Below are 18,732 nucleotides of genomic sequence, written 5' to 3'. Positions count from 1 at the left end.
AAAAAAAGAGGCAGTTTTATTCTAATAAGAATATTTATTGTTGTCAGACACTTTACCATGTTTGAACATTAACACTACAACTGTGCTTACATACACAGGTAAATAAAAAAAAGTTTAAATTAAAATGTAATTTTAAATGTAATTATGTAACAAAAGTTACAAAACTGTACTGTACTTTAACTCTAACATACTTAAATGTGCAAAAAAAAACTTACTCAAAGATTAAGTTAAAATGTATTAACATTAATTAGTTTAGTTTAGTGATTCACCTGCATAACAACTAGAGGGGGCCTGACACTTTGAGAACCATGGCTTTAAACAATCCTTTTATTTATACATTCATTTTCATTAATTCATCAAAATTATATTATTTAAATACCGACATTTGCACTTACATGTTTCAGAAAACACTTTGAAACTATTATAAGAATACAAACATATATAACACACCTAATGCATGGGATTCATATCAGGAAAATATGGGAAAATCTCTAAAAGACAGACATTAACACATAACTCACCAGTAACACATTAGGTGAGCATCTAACTTGATCAGCTGTGATAAAGCAATGCAAAAATAGACACACGGGTATTTATTTATCTGCAGGTTACATGTCCTTTAAACTACCCATTTGTAAACTCTGGTAATACTTTACTATTTTCAAAAGATAATAAAGATAAAGTTAGCGATTTTCTTACCTCATTATGCCAGGATGTTTTCAGGACCTCGCAGAACACATCTGACCCTTCTTGTGTTCACAGTTTTTGTTCTCCATTGACATGTCACGACTCAAATTCGCTCAAAATAAATAAAAAATGTACAGGCAAATATGAAATAATTCGGGACCGACCGAGCAGTCAGTTATAACGAGCAGCAGCTCACAGTTAGCCGCCTCACTCACAGAAAGACGACAATAACGGTCATATTTTTAAATGTAGAAAGGCGCGAACCGATTCATTGTCCAGTTTCCTGAATGACAGCCAGATTAACCAATCATGATAGAAGTAATAAAATAAAACTACCAATGGGAGTTGTTTCAGTGTGATAAGGCAGCGAAATGTATATAGTTTTATTGTTGTTAATGATGATAATATTTAACATATACCTTTAGATTTTAGACTAGGTATCATGACTAAAATATTTTAAAATGCTATTAAAATAATAAATTAATTAATTTAAATAATTTAATATAAATAATTTAAAAGCTTTTTAACCTTTTTCTACCATTTAGCATTAAACATTTTTAACGTTGTTTCATTAAAACAACTGACCTTATTTCAACCATATTTCAATGTTGAAAGTTGGTCATGTGCTGGATGTTTTTCAACCATTCAGCTTTAAACGTTGAATCAACGTTGAAACCACAACTGACCTTATTTCAACCATATTTCAACGTTGAAGGTCGGTCATGTGCCGGCTGGGGTTTAGCGTGCATATCTTTTTCATCGCTTATAAATATTTCTGCCTTGTATGGTGATTATAATCCACATCAGATCAAGTTATTTCGAACACTCGCTGCTGACTGAAAGAGAGTTTTAAACTCGACTTATTTAAAAAAGTGTTTAATACTGGCGTTAAAGCTGTTATCTTTCTGAAATGATCCGCAGCGCAGACTCTCTATTTTTATAAAAGCTCCCGAACAAAAATCATTATTATATTTTGATGATATGCAACGTGGAGCTAAACTCTTGAAACGAGACGAGTCATGACTCATGAGTACAATCGCCTCCGTGGAAGAGCGCTTTTCGCTGCTAAGAGACAATGGGCGCGTATTTGGATTTTTACATGACATCGCATCTCTCAAAGAAAAGGAGAATAGAATAGTTCTTCATGATCGCTTAGGACTGGAAAAGGCCCTGACTCATGGAGACTCGCGGGATGATGATGGGCATGAATTGTTTGAAGAGGTTACTGCTTTGGGCAGACGCCTGGTTGCTGGAGCTTAACCACTGGATGCGCTTAAATTCATCTGTAAAAAAAGGTATGGAATCAATTTTTCCAAATGTTTTTGTAGCATTGAGAGTGCTTCTCACTCTCCCCTTCACTGTGAGCTCTGGAGAACGTGGTTTCTCAAAGCTTAAACTTGTAAAAATTACCTCCAAAGTACAAGTTAAACTCGAGGACGCAATCAAAGCGTTTGCCGCTGCGAAAGCCCGACGCGCACGCTTCTGAAATGTAGGTGTGTAAATGTGTTTATCAGTCAAGAAAAAATCGAAACCTTCAGTTTTGTGAGCTAAAAAGTTATGTGCATATGTTTAGTTTTATTCTGTACACTATCTATTACACAGCAAAATCCCCAGTGTTAATTTAACACTCTGAGTGTGGACTCATATAAACACTGAAACAGCGTTAAAAGTAACACTGAAGCAGAGTTGAAGTTAATGAGATAATTAAGAAGTTAATTGAGTTATGATTGAGCATTATTGAAGACACCTGATGTTAACAAGCAGAATCACCAAACGAGAAAATCACAATTTGTGTGTCACCATTATAGTGGTCAGTGTTTGCTTTAGTTGGGATCTTGGTCCAGCTACTTCGTGTGTTAGCTTGTCTCTTGCTGCTGCAAATATGTACGTTTTGGGAGACTCCATTACGCAATTAAATTGAGGCAACAAGTTTATTCAATCAATTTAGTTCAGTCAACTTATTAGGGTTTTCAGTGCACCTACAAACTGCAGAAGTGGCCCACACAAAAGAGTCATGTGTACTTCCATCACCCCCCACCTCCATAAATTTCCAACAGCATAATAATGCAGTGTAGCTAACAACTGAATTAAAAGCGTTGTTTCTTCTTATTGCCCTCTGAAGATGTGAAGCCTGATGTTGAAGGGCCAGACTGGAGAGGGCCTGATGTCGGAGGCCTGGACTTTGAAGGCAAAGGTCTGGTTGATGCACATGTATCCATATCTCCAAGGATCCTTCCATTGCAACAGGCCCCAGGATATGGCCAAAACTGTCTCTTCCTCCGTGGGGACAGGGGGAACTGAACTGATACCCCATCAGTCTTGCTTGCTTCCCTCTTACGTTCTGGAGTCCTCTGTTTTCTCACACTTGCGAAGTCCCTCCACTTATTCCTGACTTTGTCTGGGCTTTGTTCATATCCATAGCCAGCATCATTTACAGTGTTTTTTTGAGTGATTTCTGCCCTGGTTTTATTTTTGTCAGTATTTGTAATGCAGTATTTTTCAGCTTTGAGAATGGCTGGACATGCTTTAAAACTGGGGTTTCCGTGTTAATTTCATTAACACATGGCAGGAGATGGCAGGGAGACTCAAATAGGAAAAAAATGAGTAAATTAATCAACAGGTGTTCACAACAGTACACAGTTTTTCAAAACCCAATTTTCAATTGTGGTTAAACTGCCTATCAACATTACATAAGAAATAGTATTTATTTTATTTATTTATTTATTTTAAATTAATTTTCCATAAGTGTTATACAAATATTGGCAAAACCACATATATGATACAAAATCCAAACAAAGTGTAAAAAACATAAAATGTACAGCATACAATGATTATTTCATATTAAAATATATAGAGAGAGCCTGTATCACACATTCAACATGAAACAAATAGTAAATAGTAAACAAAAGAATGACAAGAAATAGTATTTATCTGAAATTGTGAAATTATTGACATTAGGATCAGAAAAGAGCACATTTTAACTCTGTGTGTGTATAAGGTATTGCAGAACAAATTAATGATTCGTTATTACTCGACTCCTATAACGCCATTTCAAAAGCGTAATTATTATGGGACTATTGCATACAAATACAGTACTTTCAGAAAATATTGGTATTACAGGTAATGAGAAGTTCAACACACACTTGTAGTCTTCAAGCCCAGATCAACACAAGTCAAACACTTGAAATACATCATGTCCTGTAAGTAGACAAGGGATTGCAAGTTTGCCTCCAATACAACGGGATAAGGATAAGATATAATCTCCTTCATACATTTTATACATGTGTGTAACCTTTGATATGTTGTGTGATGTTGGTGTAATAAACATGTGTTTGGTTGGATACTTAAGCAGTGATAAGGTAGTATCTGTGAGGGCCTTAGCAACATAAAATAAGAGGTTTTACAATAACCTCATCTAGTTACTGTAGCAGTGCAGGGTGTGAGTTATTCTCCTCACAGAAGCTATATCTGAGTCTAGGGCTAGTCTTCAGTAAAGAGGACCTTGCTAAGTGTTTCTATTAGCAAAGACTGCGTGGCCTGAAAAAGAGCGGTCAAGAGGAGAGATGGGGGAAACGTACAATATTTAACACTAGTTCTGAAGTACAGTTAATTAGTTAATCAATCAGATCTAGGATGTTAGGTTTTACTTTTAATGGGGTTAAAGTCCTGGAAAAGTGTAGATATACTGTATATATGAACTACTGCATGAGAAGGTGTGAGGTAGATCAGTAACTAAATCTGGGTTCAAGTCATCTCAAATATCATCACAAACCCTCAGATATCAGCTGCTTTCCAGGCAATCCCTCCCACATCAATCCTGTGAGCACCTTTGATATCATAACTGTTTATGACACATAATAAAGAACCGATCAGAGGGAGATGTTACACCAGGAATAGTCACTGTCTTCCTTCAGACCGTATTGTTGACAATGAAGTATGGAAAAGATGGCCTTATTGTCTATTTCACTCGTTTTAGCTTGTCTGCATGTCCAGAGTGTGTGGAGTAATATTGGTAAGTCAGTTTTTGTGTTATAACCAGCTGAAGTTTGGATGACAGGGATAGCTGAAACATCACTGACACGAGTCTTGAGTCTTGTTTATCAAAAAAGTAATGTTACGATGTATCGTCTAAAAACAGGATCTAGAATTTGAAGTAAAATGCTCGTCAGGATTCAGTGTTGAAGCTATGAAGTGTACACAAATATTCAGTAACATAGCTTACTTTCACTTTGCATTCTCTGATTTACTGCTTTGAGATGATCTGAGAGCCATTTCACTATCATTTGTCTTGTTTCTCAACACACCGTGTGATTTAATGCAGTTAGTGTGTACTACTGGATTCAGTCCGTTAGCTGTTCGTTAAGTCCTAAACCAATTACGTGTTGCTGTTCAAGGTTTCTCAAAGATAAACTGTACAGCTGGATCTAATGCCTTTGTAGGAAGTGTCCAGGAGGAATACCAAGGTGAGATCAACCTATGACTTTACCTGAATATGAAGAAGTCCTCAGTTTAATTTCACTAATAAGATATTAATTCATTCGATAATATTACTAATATGTGATCATAATTATGTTTTTATTACAGTTGTTAAAACCATCTAAAGCACCTTTTCTTTTGGGAGGTGTATTACAAGAGTAGTAATGCAAGCTCAATATTAGTGATATCCAGTATTGTGTTTCAGATCCTGTATTAAGAGTAAGTATATAATGTGTATTTGATTTGGCCTTCAGGAGATGTAGAGATTCTCACTAATATCAGGCCTGACGATCGTCCGGAGCTGGACACATATATTTATCCCAACGGCGTGACGTTTCTGGAGCTGATTTATACGGTCGGAGACTCAGCCGCGGTTGTACGGACCAGAAAACCACTGGACGCTGAAGAACTGAAGCAGGTTTGCTCCTCTCTTATACTTGTTAGATAAAGTATATAAGCCTATCTGTAAAATTACCTATCATACTTATATAGTCATACTCTGTCATAAAGACAATAAGTGTCATTTACAGTATGTTTTATGTCTTTTAGTCAGGAGGGAATCTGTATTATTCAGTCACCTGCTCAAACACAGAGGTAAGTTTATTTACACAGCCTTATACAATCAAATCCATTGGGCCCTATTTTAACGATCTGAAACGCAAGTGTCAAAGCGCGAAGCGCAAGTAAGTTTGTGGGCGGGTCTCGGCGCTGTTGCTATTTTCCCGGCGGGATAAATGGCTCTTGCGCCCGGCGCAAATCTAAAATGGGTTGGTCTGAAGTAGCTTCATTATTCATAGGTGTGGTTTGGGCGTAACGTGAAATAAACCAATCAGAGCGTCATCCAACATTCCCTTTAAAAGCAGGTGCGCAAGTTCCATTATGGATTGCTATTATTATGGCGTATTTACCAGGCGCACGCCAGGAGCGGTTCACAGCCGAGGAGACTGATGTTCTTGTAAGAGCAGTGAAAGACAGAGAAGTTGTGTTGTATGGGGATGGGAGAAACCCACTCAAAATAGCGTTGGTTAAACAGGCGTGGGAGGAAATAGCCACAATTGTTTCATCGATTTTTTTTCCTGGTTCTTGACGGACAAACCAATTTGTCAGATGTCCTTATATACATATATGACCTCAAACAGGTCTGATCCTTAATTACTACAATTAGCCTGAATAATTTGTAAGCTAGATTTATGCACATCTAGATTTATGACTATTTTTTCACATCTTCGTGGCACACCACAATGATTTCCGTCATCTCATGTGTTAATATTTTTTTAGTGTAACAATTTATGATTTGCAAAAATAACTGTTGCATCTGTGTAGATTACATGAGCAAAGTGTATGCGCATTGTGCACGCTATACATTATGGTCAAGCATGCGCCCTTAAAATAGCATAATGAACAACGCGCAACGCGCCACTGACTTTAGACTAGGTTTTTTCTGGTCAGTGGCGCAATTGTTTAATGGAACAGCAAAATAGCACCAGGGATTGTTTGCGCCGGAACACGCCTCCTTTTTTGCGCTGAACCGCCCAGGGAGCGCAAGTTCATTCACTAGTTTAGCGACGTGCTTCTGTGGAGGGAAAAGCGCGCTTTGCGCGGGTGCAAAATAGGAATGACACATGCGTCGGTGTACAAAGTCAATTGCGCTGGGTGCAAGATAGGGCCCATTATGATATGAATATTATTGAGCTGATAAAGGCTTCATTGTGTGTTTTAGGAGAGAAATACCCGGACATTAGAGGTTCTGGATGTCAATGACAACCCTCCGATCTTCCAGAGTAAATCATACAGCGTCACAGTGTCCGAGGTGTGTGTACTGTCACGTCTTCATACAGCTGTAGTGTGTGCGGTCACAGACACACCTCACATCTCACACTAAACCGTGTCTTTTGCTGCAGAACACAGAGGTGGGATCAGATGTGCTCAAGGTGACGGCTGAAGATAAAGATGCCTCTTCAGAAAACAGCAGAATTATGTATTCTATACTTGTGAGTCTTGTGTATTTAACCCTGTGATATATTACTACCACAACATGCAGGCTTCCAGCTAACTGTAATATAACCCTGTCAGCCAGTTAAAATATTTGATTGTACCTATTTTATTTCATCGTAACAGTTAGATGCATGCAGAGCCAGGGAAAAGTAAATGATTGAGTTCACTGTATTAACAGCCTCCAGTGCCAGATGAGTTTGAAGTGAGAGCTGATGGGAACATCAGGAAGAAACGACAGCTGAACTACAACCGTGTTCATCAGTACATCTTCACTGTGGAAGCTAGAGTAAAGACAAAACTCTGACATCAGTGTCACTGCTTAGATTTACTCATCTGTTCTTTACAGTAAAACAATAGTTCACGCAAAAATCATATAAAGGATTAGATGCTTTTTTTTTTCCATACAGTGAAAGTAGATGGAAAATACATGTCCAGATATTTACTTTAATGTGAACTATAATTTTAAAGCAGTAACACATCACTGTTTCTCTGCAGAATGTAGGAGGATACAGTGACACTGCAACAGTTACGATAACTGTTGAAGATTTCGACAACCTAAACCCTTATTTTGATCACAGTCTCTATAAAGCATCCATTGAGGAGAATCAGGTACCTGACGTCAGAGGACAAGATCAGAGCTTTGAACACATGTGTGACCACACACATACAACCTTTGTGTTTTCTGTCCATGCACAGACAGGACCTTTGTCAGACGTCACTCCTGAGGCCATGAAAGCTCAAGATGGGGACACGGGCATCAACGAGCCTGTAGTTTACAGCATAACAGCAGGTAGTGTTAACAGAGTTACACCACACACACATGACATGCGTTCTGACCGAAACCACCTGTTTCTACATATACTATCTTGATAAATGTGCGATTTTAAATCTAATCATATTTGAGGGATGTGAAAATTACACTAAACAATACTCATGCATAATCATAGTACTTGACATCCTTAATAATATATTTCTATTTGAATGAAGACCTTTCCTCATTTTCTGAGTCAGGTTTCTGATCAAAACAACATATCCACATTTCTGTTTCAGTTCTTCCGAATGAATATCAGAGCATTTTTGAGATTGATGGAGACAGTGGGGTCATCTCTGTGACATCAGCACTAGACCGAGAGAAATCTGACCAGATTACTGTTTACATACAGGTTTCAGTTTCTCAAAACAGTAATGGAAAACATTAGGCTGATGTTTTTTAGTATTTTGTATTATTCATATTTTCCCTTTAAAAACAGGCAGCTCAGCAGGATGATGCCAGTAAGATGGCTAGCGCCATGGTATCAGTTACCATTGAGGATGTGAATGACAACCCGCCGAAATTTGACCAGGACGAGTACACCGTGTCTATTCTGGAGAACTCACCAAAAGACCAGCTTGTGCTTCAGATCAGAGTCACTGATCCAGACCTGGTACTGTTCCTGAAAACCTGCTTTTAAAAGGGTCTACGATGTACTTCAGTTTACGATGCTTTTGGGAAATGCAGCCCAGGACTTTAGCTTTAACACTGTGAACTTGCAAGTCATGTTTGACAAGTTAACTTTCCAAGTGAATTTACAGTGTATTTATAACAGCTAGGGGGCGTTGTTAGGTACGACTTTTTGGAATACAGTTATTCCATATACATAGTAAGGTTTCACAGAATAAAACAGAGCAAACAATGTGTAATGGTATTAATAAAAATGGTTATCTTCCACCGAGTAATGTAGCTCCTCAGAAACATTTGTGTTTGCAACAAAGTGGTTGCCGGGCAACACACAGAGGTAAACAAATGTGTATGTTTACAACAGAGCCATATATGGCTCTAGTTTACAATAGCTTTGATTGTGACTCAGCCAATCAGAATCAAGCAGTGGAACTATCTGTTTTATGAACTTACTTTTTATCGTCTTTCCAATCAGGGTGGGTTCTCTAAAGGTCACTTTGTCTTGGACAGTGATACCTTCGTTATCAACAGTCAAGGAGTAATATCACTTATGAGCGATGCCACCTTGGACACAGAAACTAGAGACAGTTACAACATTGAGGTGCAAAACTATCATATTCATCTCTTGAACCCAACATGTTCAGGATGACTGTTCATTCTAAACGGGATGCTTGCGTTGTGTTCTTCAGGTAATAGCTGTAGACCAGCCTGATGATGGCTTAATCTCCACAGCTAGGGTCATCATCACTGTTCTGGACGTCAATGACAACCACCCACAATTCCTTCCTCTCCCAGAACACATTGAGATTCAGGAAGGTGTGTACACGTCCTCATCCCCTGGAGAAGTGTGCATGATATCAGCCACAGACTCTGACTCTGGAGAAAACGGACGTGTGGCCATCACGGTTTACTCACACATCGAAGTATTCAGCTTCAGAGCGGTGAGAGGATTACGAGAGCTCTCACTGATGCTCTTCATACCAGATTTATAAATGCTCAGATCTTATTTACTTTGTAAAAAGAAGGTTAATTTCCTTCACTTGTAGGATGGGACTCTGCTAGCTATGGATGAGCTGGATCGGGAGACACAGAGCGTGTATGATGTGCTCATTGTTGCCATGGACAGTGCAATACCACAGCTAAATGTACAGTATTCATTTCCATTTCATGGTCAGAAATTAAGAATTCATTCCCACGATTTAGTGATTTCCTGGTTTTAAGGTAAATCTTGGCCAAATTGTGCCAATTTGTTCGTGGCCAAAAAATTACAGTAAACTAATTAATTTATGAATTGTGCTACATTTGAGGCATTGCTAGCATAGCAAAAGAAGAAAACCTTGAGCAAACCTGCATGTTTCTTTAAATCCTAAGGATTATATCTGATTTGAATTTGGGATTTTTCCACCCCTAAATCACACATGAACCAGTGTTAATTTTGACAGCAAATTCGGATTTAGTCTTAGTCTTAGTCTTTTGAATAACACACCATTTAGTTTTAGTCACATTTTAGTCATCTGAAATGTTTTAGTCTTAGTCTAGTTTTAGTCGACTAAATATCATAAGAGTTTTAGTCTTAGTCTAGTCTTAAGTCTTTTAGTCTTAGTCTAGTTTTTTTTTAGTAGAACAAAGTCAACTTAGTTGACTTGACTAAATGTTTCCATCAGTCTGTTATGGAATGGTATTCATAAAATAAACATAAGGCCTGCTCTCAATGAAAAATATACATGCTCTCTGAAAAAGATATGCATTCGTCCTGAATTATATGCAATGCATATGACATTCTTTCAAGATGAAGTACAGTATTATTGAAATAGACAACCACCTATATTATATTTGTATTGTATGTTCATTGTATTTCTTTATTTGTGCTATTTACACAAAGTTTACATTTTTTTAAGTTTGTTTTTGTTCATTTAAAATAGCATTGCATAGTCTTCACTGTAAAATAAAATACACAATCAAACCAAAATGTATGCAGACACCTTCAACGTTTCTTACAATATCACAGTTTATTTGCTGTAGTTTAGAAATTGGTAATAAAATATGACAATAACTCAGGGTTAAACTGTGTCAGAACAACAAATTCATCTTGATAATGTCTGATGCAATGCTAAATTTGGTTCAGTCTGTGGTGTGAAAAGGTTGCATTAGAAATTAAAGAAATTAACACTTAAGCAAAACATGCTCAGGTCCCTAATAATTTTTTTTTTTTTTTTTGTATTTTTTAGTCACTAGTAAAACAATATAATCTATTCTATCTGATTTTCGGATTGACTTTGGATAAATTCTTGTTAAAACTACAAAGTAATTCAATCAAGAGCAGTGAGTGATTTACTTTCATTTTCATACAGTAAAGACACTGACAGCAGAGCTAGTAAATTAGGCGCGGTCACTTTAAGAGACAAATGCATCCATTATAAAGATACGCATCCGATTTCTTTCCAACGCTTTACTTTCACTGAAGACATAACTACCGACTTTGTCGAACACACTTTCCAAGACGGGTATTTCGACATATTTAGTATGTATTTGTTGTCGGTACAAAAGCAAGAAGACTTTGAGACGCGTCTCTGCTTGCTCCCTGAACACCAGAACACCACGCTGCTGAATTGAGCTCTTTCACTTTTCGCTCTTTTTCTTATGTTTATTTAAAATGCGATTTGTATTTGTTCGTTCAGGGTGCAGGAGGACGCAAACGTCCTGAAAGAGAGCTCGGTTCAGTGTTACGCGAGTAACCAGCTGCTCTGCTCAGTTCAACTTTCCCGCATCGCGGGGCTGAAGCCAACTTGATGTGTTGAATGCTTGGAGCACGTTATAAAACGTATTCTTAAAATACACATTTCTGTTTTAATAAATGCTCATATTAAAACATAGCATTACACATAAGTAGGTACAAAAATAATCAGTGATACATTTACGGCCCCATAAAAATTTGGGTCGCAATGGCATTTCAAAAGGTTGCAGTGTAGTTCCCTGTGTAAACAACCTAACTGTTATGAAAACGTCCTCGAAACTGTGCGAATTTCTGCAAACTCATCTTTGTTCTCTTTTCTGTGTAACTGCTGCTTTGTTTAGCTGTTGCGCTTGCATTTGCCGCGGCTTTTTATAATGGCTCGGCTGCTTCTGCATAGATCAACCTACCCTCAAAGATTCGCTCTGATTGGATCTCTTCTCCATTCGTCCCTCCCATATATTTTCGTCTCATTTTTATTCGTTGACTAAAGTGTCAGTTATATTTCGTCACGTTTTTCGTCATCATATCTGACTTTTTATTTAGTTTTTATTTAGTTTTCGTCCGTGAAAAAGGTTAGTTGACGAATATTTTTCGTCATAGTCTTCGTCAACGAAATTAACACTGACATGAACAAACGAGAAGCATCTGCACTCTTTACTAGATTTCTTACAGTTATTCAGAAGTCTTCATGAGCACATTACTGTTAACTCTCACATTAAGAGAGTACTACAAAACCGTTGCTTGTGTTTGTCTTGTGTAGAACATCACCACAGTGAGGGTCAGTATCACAGACGTCAATGACAACGCTCCAGTCTTCAGCTCGGACTGCTACAGCAGAAGTCTTCTGGTTAGAGACGCCAGGGTTGGAGAAGTGCTGCTGACAGTCTCTGCCACAGATAAAGACACCGGACACAACGCCGTCATTAGCTACAGGTGCAGCTCAAGATTCACAGTCAAGACCTTCCATTCAAAGATTCTTTAAAAGCTGGCAAAAAACATGAACCTGAAACATGAGTGTTGATTTTCTGTAGTTTCTCTGAAGACTCTTCCATGGTGGCGTTGGATGCTGAAACAGGAGACATCATTTTGACCTCTGACCTTAGCGAGGTCACAGAAGATACTCAGCTAACACTGACTGCTGTAGCGACAGATCATGGAGCACCAGTACAGTCTGAGGAAGGTTTGTGCAAGTTGTTGATCGTACTGTGTCCCATACTGTAAAAATGTAAAGAAAGATGCAAAAACAGTCTGCTAATGTAGTGCTAGTGTTAATGCCAGCACGAAACCTTTATAAGGTAAATATGGGGCTACAATAGTCTCAAAATGAATGCAATGCAAAATTAAAGCAATTCACAAATTCATAGCGTAATTCATATTCACAAATAGCACATTTCTGAATGTTTCTATGTGTATAAATGTATTGTTCACTTTCAATTGCAAATCATTGTTGTGTGTGTGGATCACTATCAGTTTGTATGTGTTTATTCTGAGACTTTTAAATATATAAACTTTCTTTGTGATTGTGAATTACATAAACATATTTAGCAAATTAATTTATTTTGAGACTATTTTAGCTCCATAATAAATACTTTTATAATCAGTCATGATTTTTTATCTGTGAGTACATGTCGTGTTACTTATGTGACTTCGTGTGCTTGTGAAAATGAACTGGGCTCAACAGAACGTACATGTCAAAACCAACACCTTGTTTTCTCTCTGAAGCTGCGGTCTTGATCTACTTTCAAATATCCTCTGTCAACGAGAGTGTGGCTTTTCAGAGGTCCTCCTACAACTTCATAATCAAGGAGAACGAGCCTGAGTCCTCGACAGTAGGCAGAGTCAAGGCATTGACAGGGAGTCCACTGGTTACAGTCAGCTATAACATGAAGTCACACGAGGATGTCTTCTCTGTGGATGCTGAAGGAAGCATAAAAGCTGTGAGAGCTCTGGACAGGGAGGAAGAGGAGTGGTACATCCTCACAGTAGAGGCCATAGACTCCAGAACTCCTCCAAACACAGCAGAGACAACGGTAATAAGACCAGAAACACACTACACAACTACACCAACACATTGTTCTGATGTGCATTCTTGAGTTACTCTAGTCATAACAAATCATTAAATCAGATTAAAACTTGACGACTGTTTAACTTTGGCAGTGATTGACCTACGCAAGGTGATATTTTAACTACCCCCCATTGAAGCTACACTGGGAATGCAACAAGTACTTGCATTGCATTTGCAATGACACAAGCTTCTACAGTGTGTATTTCTCTTCAAGCATGTCAAAGCCAAAGATTTCTTCTTAGAAGCATTTAACTTTCTTTCACTTAATCTTCAGGTCAGAGTTCAGGTTGAGAACGTGAATGAGGCTCCTGTGTTTGACGAAGAAATATATAAAGCAGAAATATTCAGTATCGCTCCATACAAATTCCCTGTAGTGAAGATCCAGGTAAGTGAATCTCTGTGGTGGCTTGTGCTTTTGTTCTGTTACTTTTGCTCATATCTAGGGCGAGTGATTTATTCAGACCCTTAAACATATTTCATCATGTAACTCATCCTGTGCTATGGACATGAATCATTAAGAAAAGGAGTGCTGCTATTTTTCAAACTGATCAGACACTATTTTCTCTTGGCATATAACATGTTGGTGTCTGCAGTGTTTCCCCGCAAAACACCATTACTTACCAAAGAAAAATACATGACCAAGATCACAGCTGTATATTTCAGGGCTGTCAATGGATTGAATTACTAAACATGATTTATTTGTCAGTTTTTTGTTGAACTGTGGTTTGTCTGTCAGGCATCAGACCCTGATGTGGGCGAGAGCTCAGGATTGCAGTATTCTCTGCTGGACTTCACATCTCTGCTGGATGTGGAGGAAAGCACCGGTCAGATCTACGTTCTGGATGCATCGAGTGTTACAGACGGTCTGTTCAACTTTCAGGCTAAAGCCACTGATAAACATGGGCTGTCCGTGACTACATCAGTACAGGTGAGCAGGAACAGATCAAAAGAGAAAGCTTTTACCAGACTTAGAATGGAGCAGGAGTGAAGACCAGTCATTGTGAAGATTGAGTTCTTGTGTTTGTCACCTGCAGATCAGAGTAAAACAAAGTGTACATCACTACAGCGTGACCATCATCTCCCTAAACCAGCCTGTCTACATAGTGGAGAAGAAGATCCCAGAGATGGAGGAGTGAGTAATCTCACTGAAGCACTCTTATTCAGAGCATTTCCATTTGTGAAGTGTTATTGAGTTTAAGCAAAGAGAGTAAGTGGAAACATTGAATTATTTTACTCACCACCATGGTATTCCAAACCGGTGTGGTTCAGTGTTTTCACTTAAAGACAAAAGGAAAAGGTTCATGCTCTTCTTTTCCACAAAATGACCCACAAAAAAGCATAATAAAAAAAGCGGTACTTCTTTCTGCCTCCTCTTATTGTTATGTGTTCTGTTCGTCATCTGATTGTGTGGTTTTTCCTCAGTTCCATGGGAAAAGCTTTAGGCTGGACTGTGAAAATCCTCAGTGTGAGAGCTGAGGATGGGGTTGAGATGCGCACCATCTTCAGAGAAACTACAGCCAAGACTTACGTCAGCTTCTTCGCCATGGACTCCAGTGGTGCTGTGATCCCAGCCACGGAGGTCAAAGAGTAAGCTGTCAACTTGAGTCAATTTATTTAGATTTAGATCAGCTTCTTTTCTAATCTTCAATACATGTAATGCAAGTTACCAAAAACACATAGTTATAATAAATACACTTATGATAGTTGCAGACGATAGCCTTGTGGGCAGGACTTTGGCTGGAAATCAATTATAATATTCTTCAGTTCTAATCTGAGTACATTAATTTCCATTTTAACTCTAAATGCTCATGAGTTTACCCACCAAGCTTGTCAAAGGAAACAAGCAAGGTATGTGAATTTTGTGCAAGATAATATCACAATATCTATAAATATAATGCTATTAGGACTACTCTGTAGGGTCTGAATTAAGCAGACCAGTATCTCATCTGTAAAGTTTTGATGAATGATGATTGTAATCAAGGTAAAAATGATCACAATGACATACTGTGACAGGCGTACATTCGGCACATGTGAGCCCATTATTATTAATGTGAAACAAACCAGATAGCTTTTAACACAAGCACATGTCTGTATGTGGAGTGTTTTATACAGGAGTCTGGAGTGGTTAGAGGTGTTTATGTACACATCAGACACACACACACACACACACACACACTCACTTTGACAGAGGAACTGTTCGTGTCGACACATCTCGGTGTGGTTTGGTTATAAAGCTCTAAACTAAATGTAACATTTATTTTTTCCTCATAGTTTTTGCTGTTGCGCTGTATACATTGTGAATTATGAAATTAAAAATAATTTTTTATTTCCCTTATAAAAGTTTGCTGGAAGTAAAGTATTGTGCGACTTATCTGCAGAATAATCCAGAGCTTGATTAGATATTTTTTCAATCTTGTTCAGATTTGTTTTTTAAATATGTTTCATGCCTCTCAGATTCAAGTATTTATTTTTCTTCTGTTAACTTTTCTTTCACTTTCGCTGTTTAGCAGTAAATCATACTGGGATGTCTGCTGAAATAGTTGGATTGGCCATTTCCCACCAGCCACCACTGATATATGTGTTCACTCCCACAGGAAAGTGCACAGCGAGCACAAAGTGTTAACATCGGAGCTGGTGAATGTGTTTGGTCCTGGTCTGGAAATCAAAGTGGAGGACAGTTCTGGAAGCTCTGGAGATACCAGTCAAGCGGTCACCATTGCTCTCGGTGTTCTGCTAGCAATAACCTCTGTGGCACTCATTGTTGCTCTTGTTATGTAAGTTATTATTAGACAAGTAACTGCATATATCTATTTATTTCCTTTGACTGTAAAGCATGCAGTCTGGCTGCTCTTTTAGCTAACTAAAACACAGTAATGTCAGTTATCTTTAATGTAATAAATTCAATTTCATGTTAAATCAACATTACTCGTGTTTTAGGAGTATTTTTATACAGTGAAAAAAATTACAGTATGGTGATTTGGTTATGATACTTATTATACTTATTTTTCTTATTTGTGTTTTATTCAAAAGAATCAAAAGAAAGAAAAATCTTAATAGGAGCAACAGTATTCGCCTCCGTACTAACTTTTAAAAGTAAGTGCCAAAATATTTTCTTGAAGATCACATACAAACAGTTAAACTAATTTAAGAAGAAAAAGAAAAAGTTGTTTCAAATACAAACTGTGCATTAGTTACCCTGTTGTTATCTGAAGTTTGACTAAACATGCTTCATCTTTAATTAACAGAAACCCAGAACTGGAAAGGTAAAGCTCCTTACTGTAATCAAAAACTCAGGGAGTATAATTCATAAAGTATATTTTTGACAGCATTTGTCAGATTGTATATTTATCATAAATTCTTATTTATAGTTGTGTCCTATCTGTCTGTTTCCCAGGTTGTGATAGAGAATAGGAGAACAACAACAGCCTGAAACCACCATGACTGACCGAAGCTTATGTCTTTATCATAACACACATTTATAACCCTAATCCTAAACGTAAGTGAGTGAGTGAAAGTGACATACAGCCAAGTATGGTGACGTATAATAAGCGTCAGATTGTCATAGCAAAGTCAGAATTGACCCATTTGTATGTAGAAATAGCCTGTACAGCCAGCCTTGTAGGGCACTCTCCTAGGTTTGCAGAACCGTTGTCCATAAAAAGCGTTGCACAGATTCGAACATCTGGGTTGTGCTGTTCTGTTGTAAATAAATCTTAGCCAATGATTCCTCATTGCATCTACTTTGAGAAGGCCAAATAAAGTGCTTTTGCTCTGACACAGAAACATACAGCATCTCCCAGACATGACTGCATCTATACTTCTGTGATTCCTGAAACCACGACTTCTTTCTTTGCGTGAACATTTGGGAGGCATTATGCAAATATTCCCACATCTGTGATGAAGAGATTTGGGGTGTGTTCGAATGAGGCGTTTTAGTCCAGTCTGGATCAGCCTTCTCTTTTAGATGGAATAAATCTTTTTGTGGGAGACTTTGAGCTTTGTAAGTCTGCAGATCTTATACATGTACAAATAGATACATAACACACTAAAGAAAAGCAAATATAGAAATAGCTTCATATGACCCCTTTAAATGTAAATAAAATGTCATTTGTATAAATAAAATGTCTTATTTTTCAAATATAGCCTCTGTGTCTTTAATTCGCATTTGCTAAAAACTAACAAACCTTTTGAGTTTAAGTTAAAGATATTTACCTTTCGATAATCATAAAAAGAGCCTCAATGAAGGAATTTGGTAGCTTTGGTCTGGAATTTTACACCTATCACATATGTAATGAGTGAGGAGACAATGGAGTTGGGAATCCAAATGCAGGTTTTATTCAAAGAGAGTGTGGTCAAACAGGCAGGGTCCAGAAACAGCAAACCGTTATATCCAAGCCAGAGGCAAAAGAGTAATCCACACACATAAAATGATCAGGGCAGGCAGCAAACAAACAAAACAGATAATGAACAACACGAGTGAAGAACCGGTTGCATCGGTGTTCAGATCACCAGTAGTTCTTTTGGACAGTTCGATTCAATAAACCGGTTGAAGAAAACGGTTCACCAGTTCTTTTGCGCTCAACGTAATGACGTCGTTGGCGATGATTGCCCTTGATTCAAGCCTTCGGTTTACCCGCACCCATTACACTAGCACAGAATCAGTTCGGTTCAGACACTCTGTGTGCCGGTCTGCTTCACGATGAATCACACATGCGCCGTTATCATCAGCTCCTTGGTTCACGAAGCGGACGCGTCTGACAGAAACGGTTCTTGACTCGTGAAGGAGTCTATAGCTGTGTCCCCGAAGTGCGTGGTCTCCGAAGTGCGCATTTGAAGTGCGAATGCGTCACAGCAGCGCAACGAACGGTGTCCCAAAGTGAAGTGCGTGGATGTGGAGTGTGATTGCGTCACAGCGTCACGACGTAAGCTGTCCCAAATTCAGAATGCGCACTTGGAAGGGCTCATTCAATGCGCCCTTCAGTTCCCATGAAAACGAAGTGTGTATCTGATGGTCACTTCGCACCCTACCATATCCCAGAATCACTTGCGTGCATACGTCTTCTTGAGAGAATGTTTAACAAATATATTCTTCATTAGTCAAGAGAAAACAGTGGGGAAAAAATGGGTACATTACAGTTTTTCAGTATCTTTTTAAAATATCATATTGTCAATGAAACAACCTAATTTCTGTAGTTTATTTTTGTGGTGCAAGTTGCATACATTATTAATTTTTTGTGTGTAATTTGTTTGTAAATAAGTACATTTTGTATATTATTATTTTTTTGCATATTCATGTGTAAATAAAAGAAGTACTTATGTACGTTGTCAATTTGTTTA

General features: G+C 37.9%; 1 protein-coding gene across 1 annotated transcript; it reads left to right on the top strand.

Moving 5' to 3' along the window:
• The first annotated feature begins 4,553 nt into the window (after positions 1–4,553).
• Positions 4,554–17,533, top strand: LOC127949410 (cadherin-23-like). The gene is made up of 25 exons (XM_052546637.1): positions 4,554–4,699; positions 5,082–5,150; positions 5,418–5,581; positions 5,713–5,757; positions 6,884–6,973; positions 7,065–7,154; positions 7,337–7,444; positions 7,654–7,767; positions 7,855–7,948; positions 8,209–8,321; positions 8,409–8,582; positions 9,072–9,197; positions 9,286–9,537; positions 9,643–9,741; positions 12,091–12,263; positions 12,362–12,510; positions 13,053–13,360; positions 13,670–13,780; positions 14,132–14,323; positions 14,430–14,527; positions 14,818–14,982; positions 15,990–16,169; positions 16,426–16,488; positions 16,641–16,658; positions 16,790–17,533. Exons 1-23 carry the CDS (start codon positions 4,624–4,626, stop codon positions 16,484–16,486), a joined length of 3,051 nt encoding a protein of 1,016 aa, XP_052402597.1. The 5' UTR covers positions 4,554–4,623; the 3' UTR covers positions 16,487–16,488; positions 16,641–16,658; positions 16,790–17,533.
• The last annotated feature ends 1,199 nt before the right edge of the window (positions 17,534–18,732 follow it).

The sequence above is a fragment of the Carassius gibelio genome, chromosome B1 (genome assembly GCF_023724105.1).
Source record: "Carassius gibelio isolate Cgi1373 ecotype wild population from Czech Republic chromosome B1, carGib1.2-hapl.c, whole genome shotgun sequence".
NCBI lineage: Eukaryota > Metazoa > Chordata > Actinopteri > Cypriniformes > Cyprinidae > Carassius > Carassius gibelio.
Note: the sequence above shows the minus strand (reverse complement) of the source record. Positions and strands in the feature narration are given on the sequence as shown.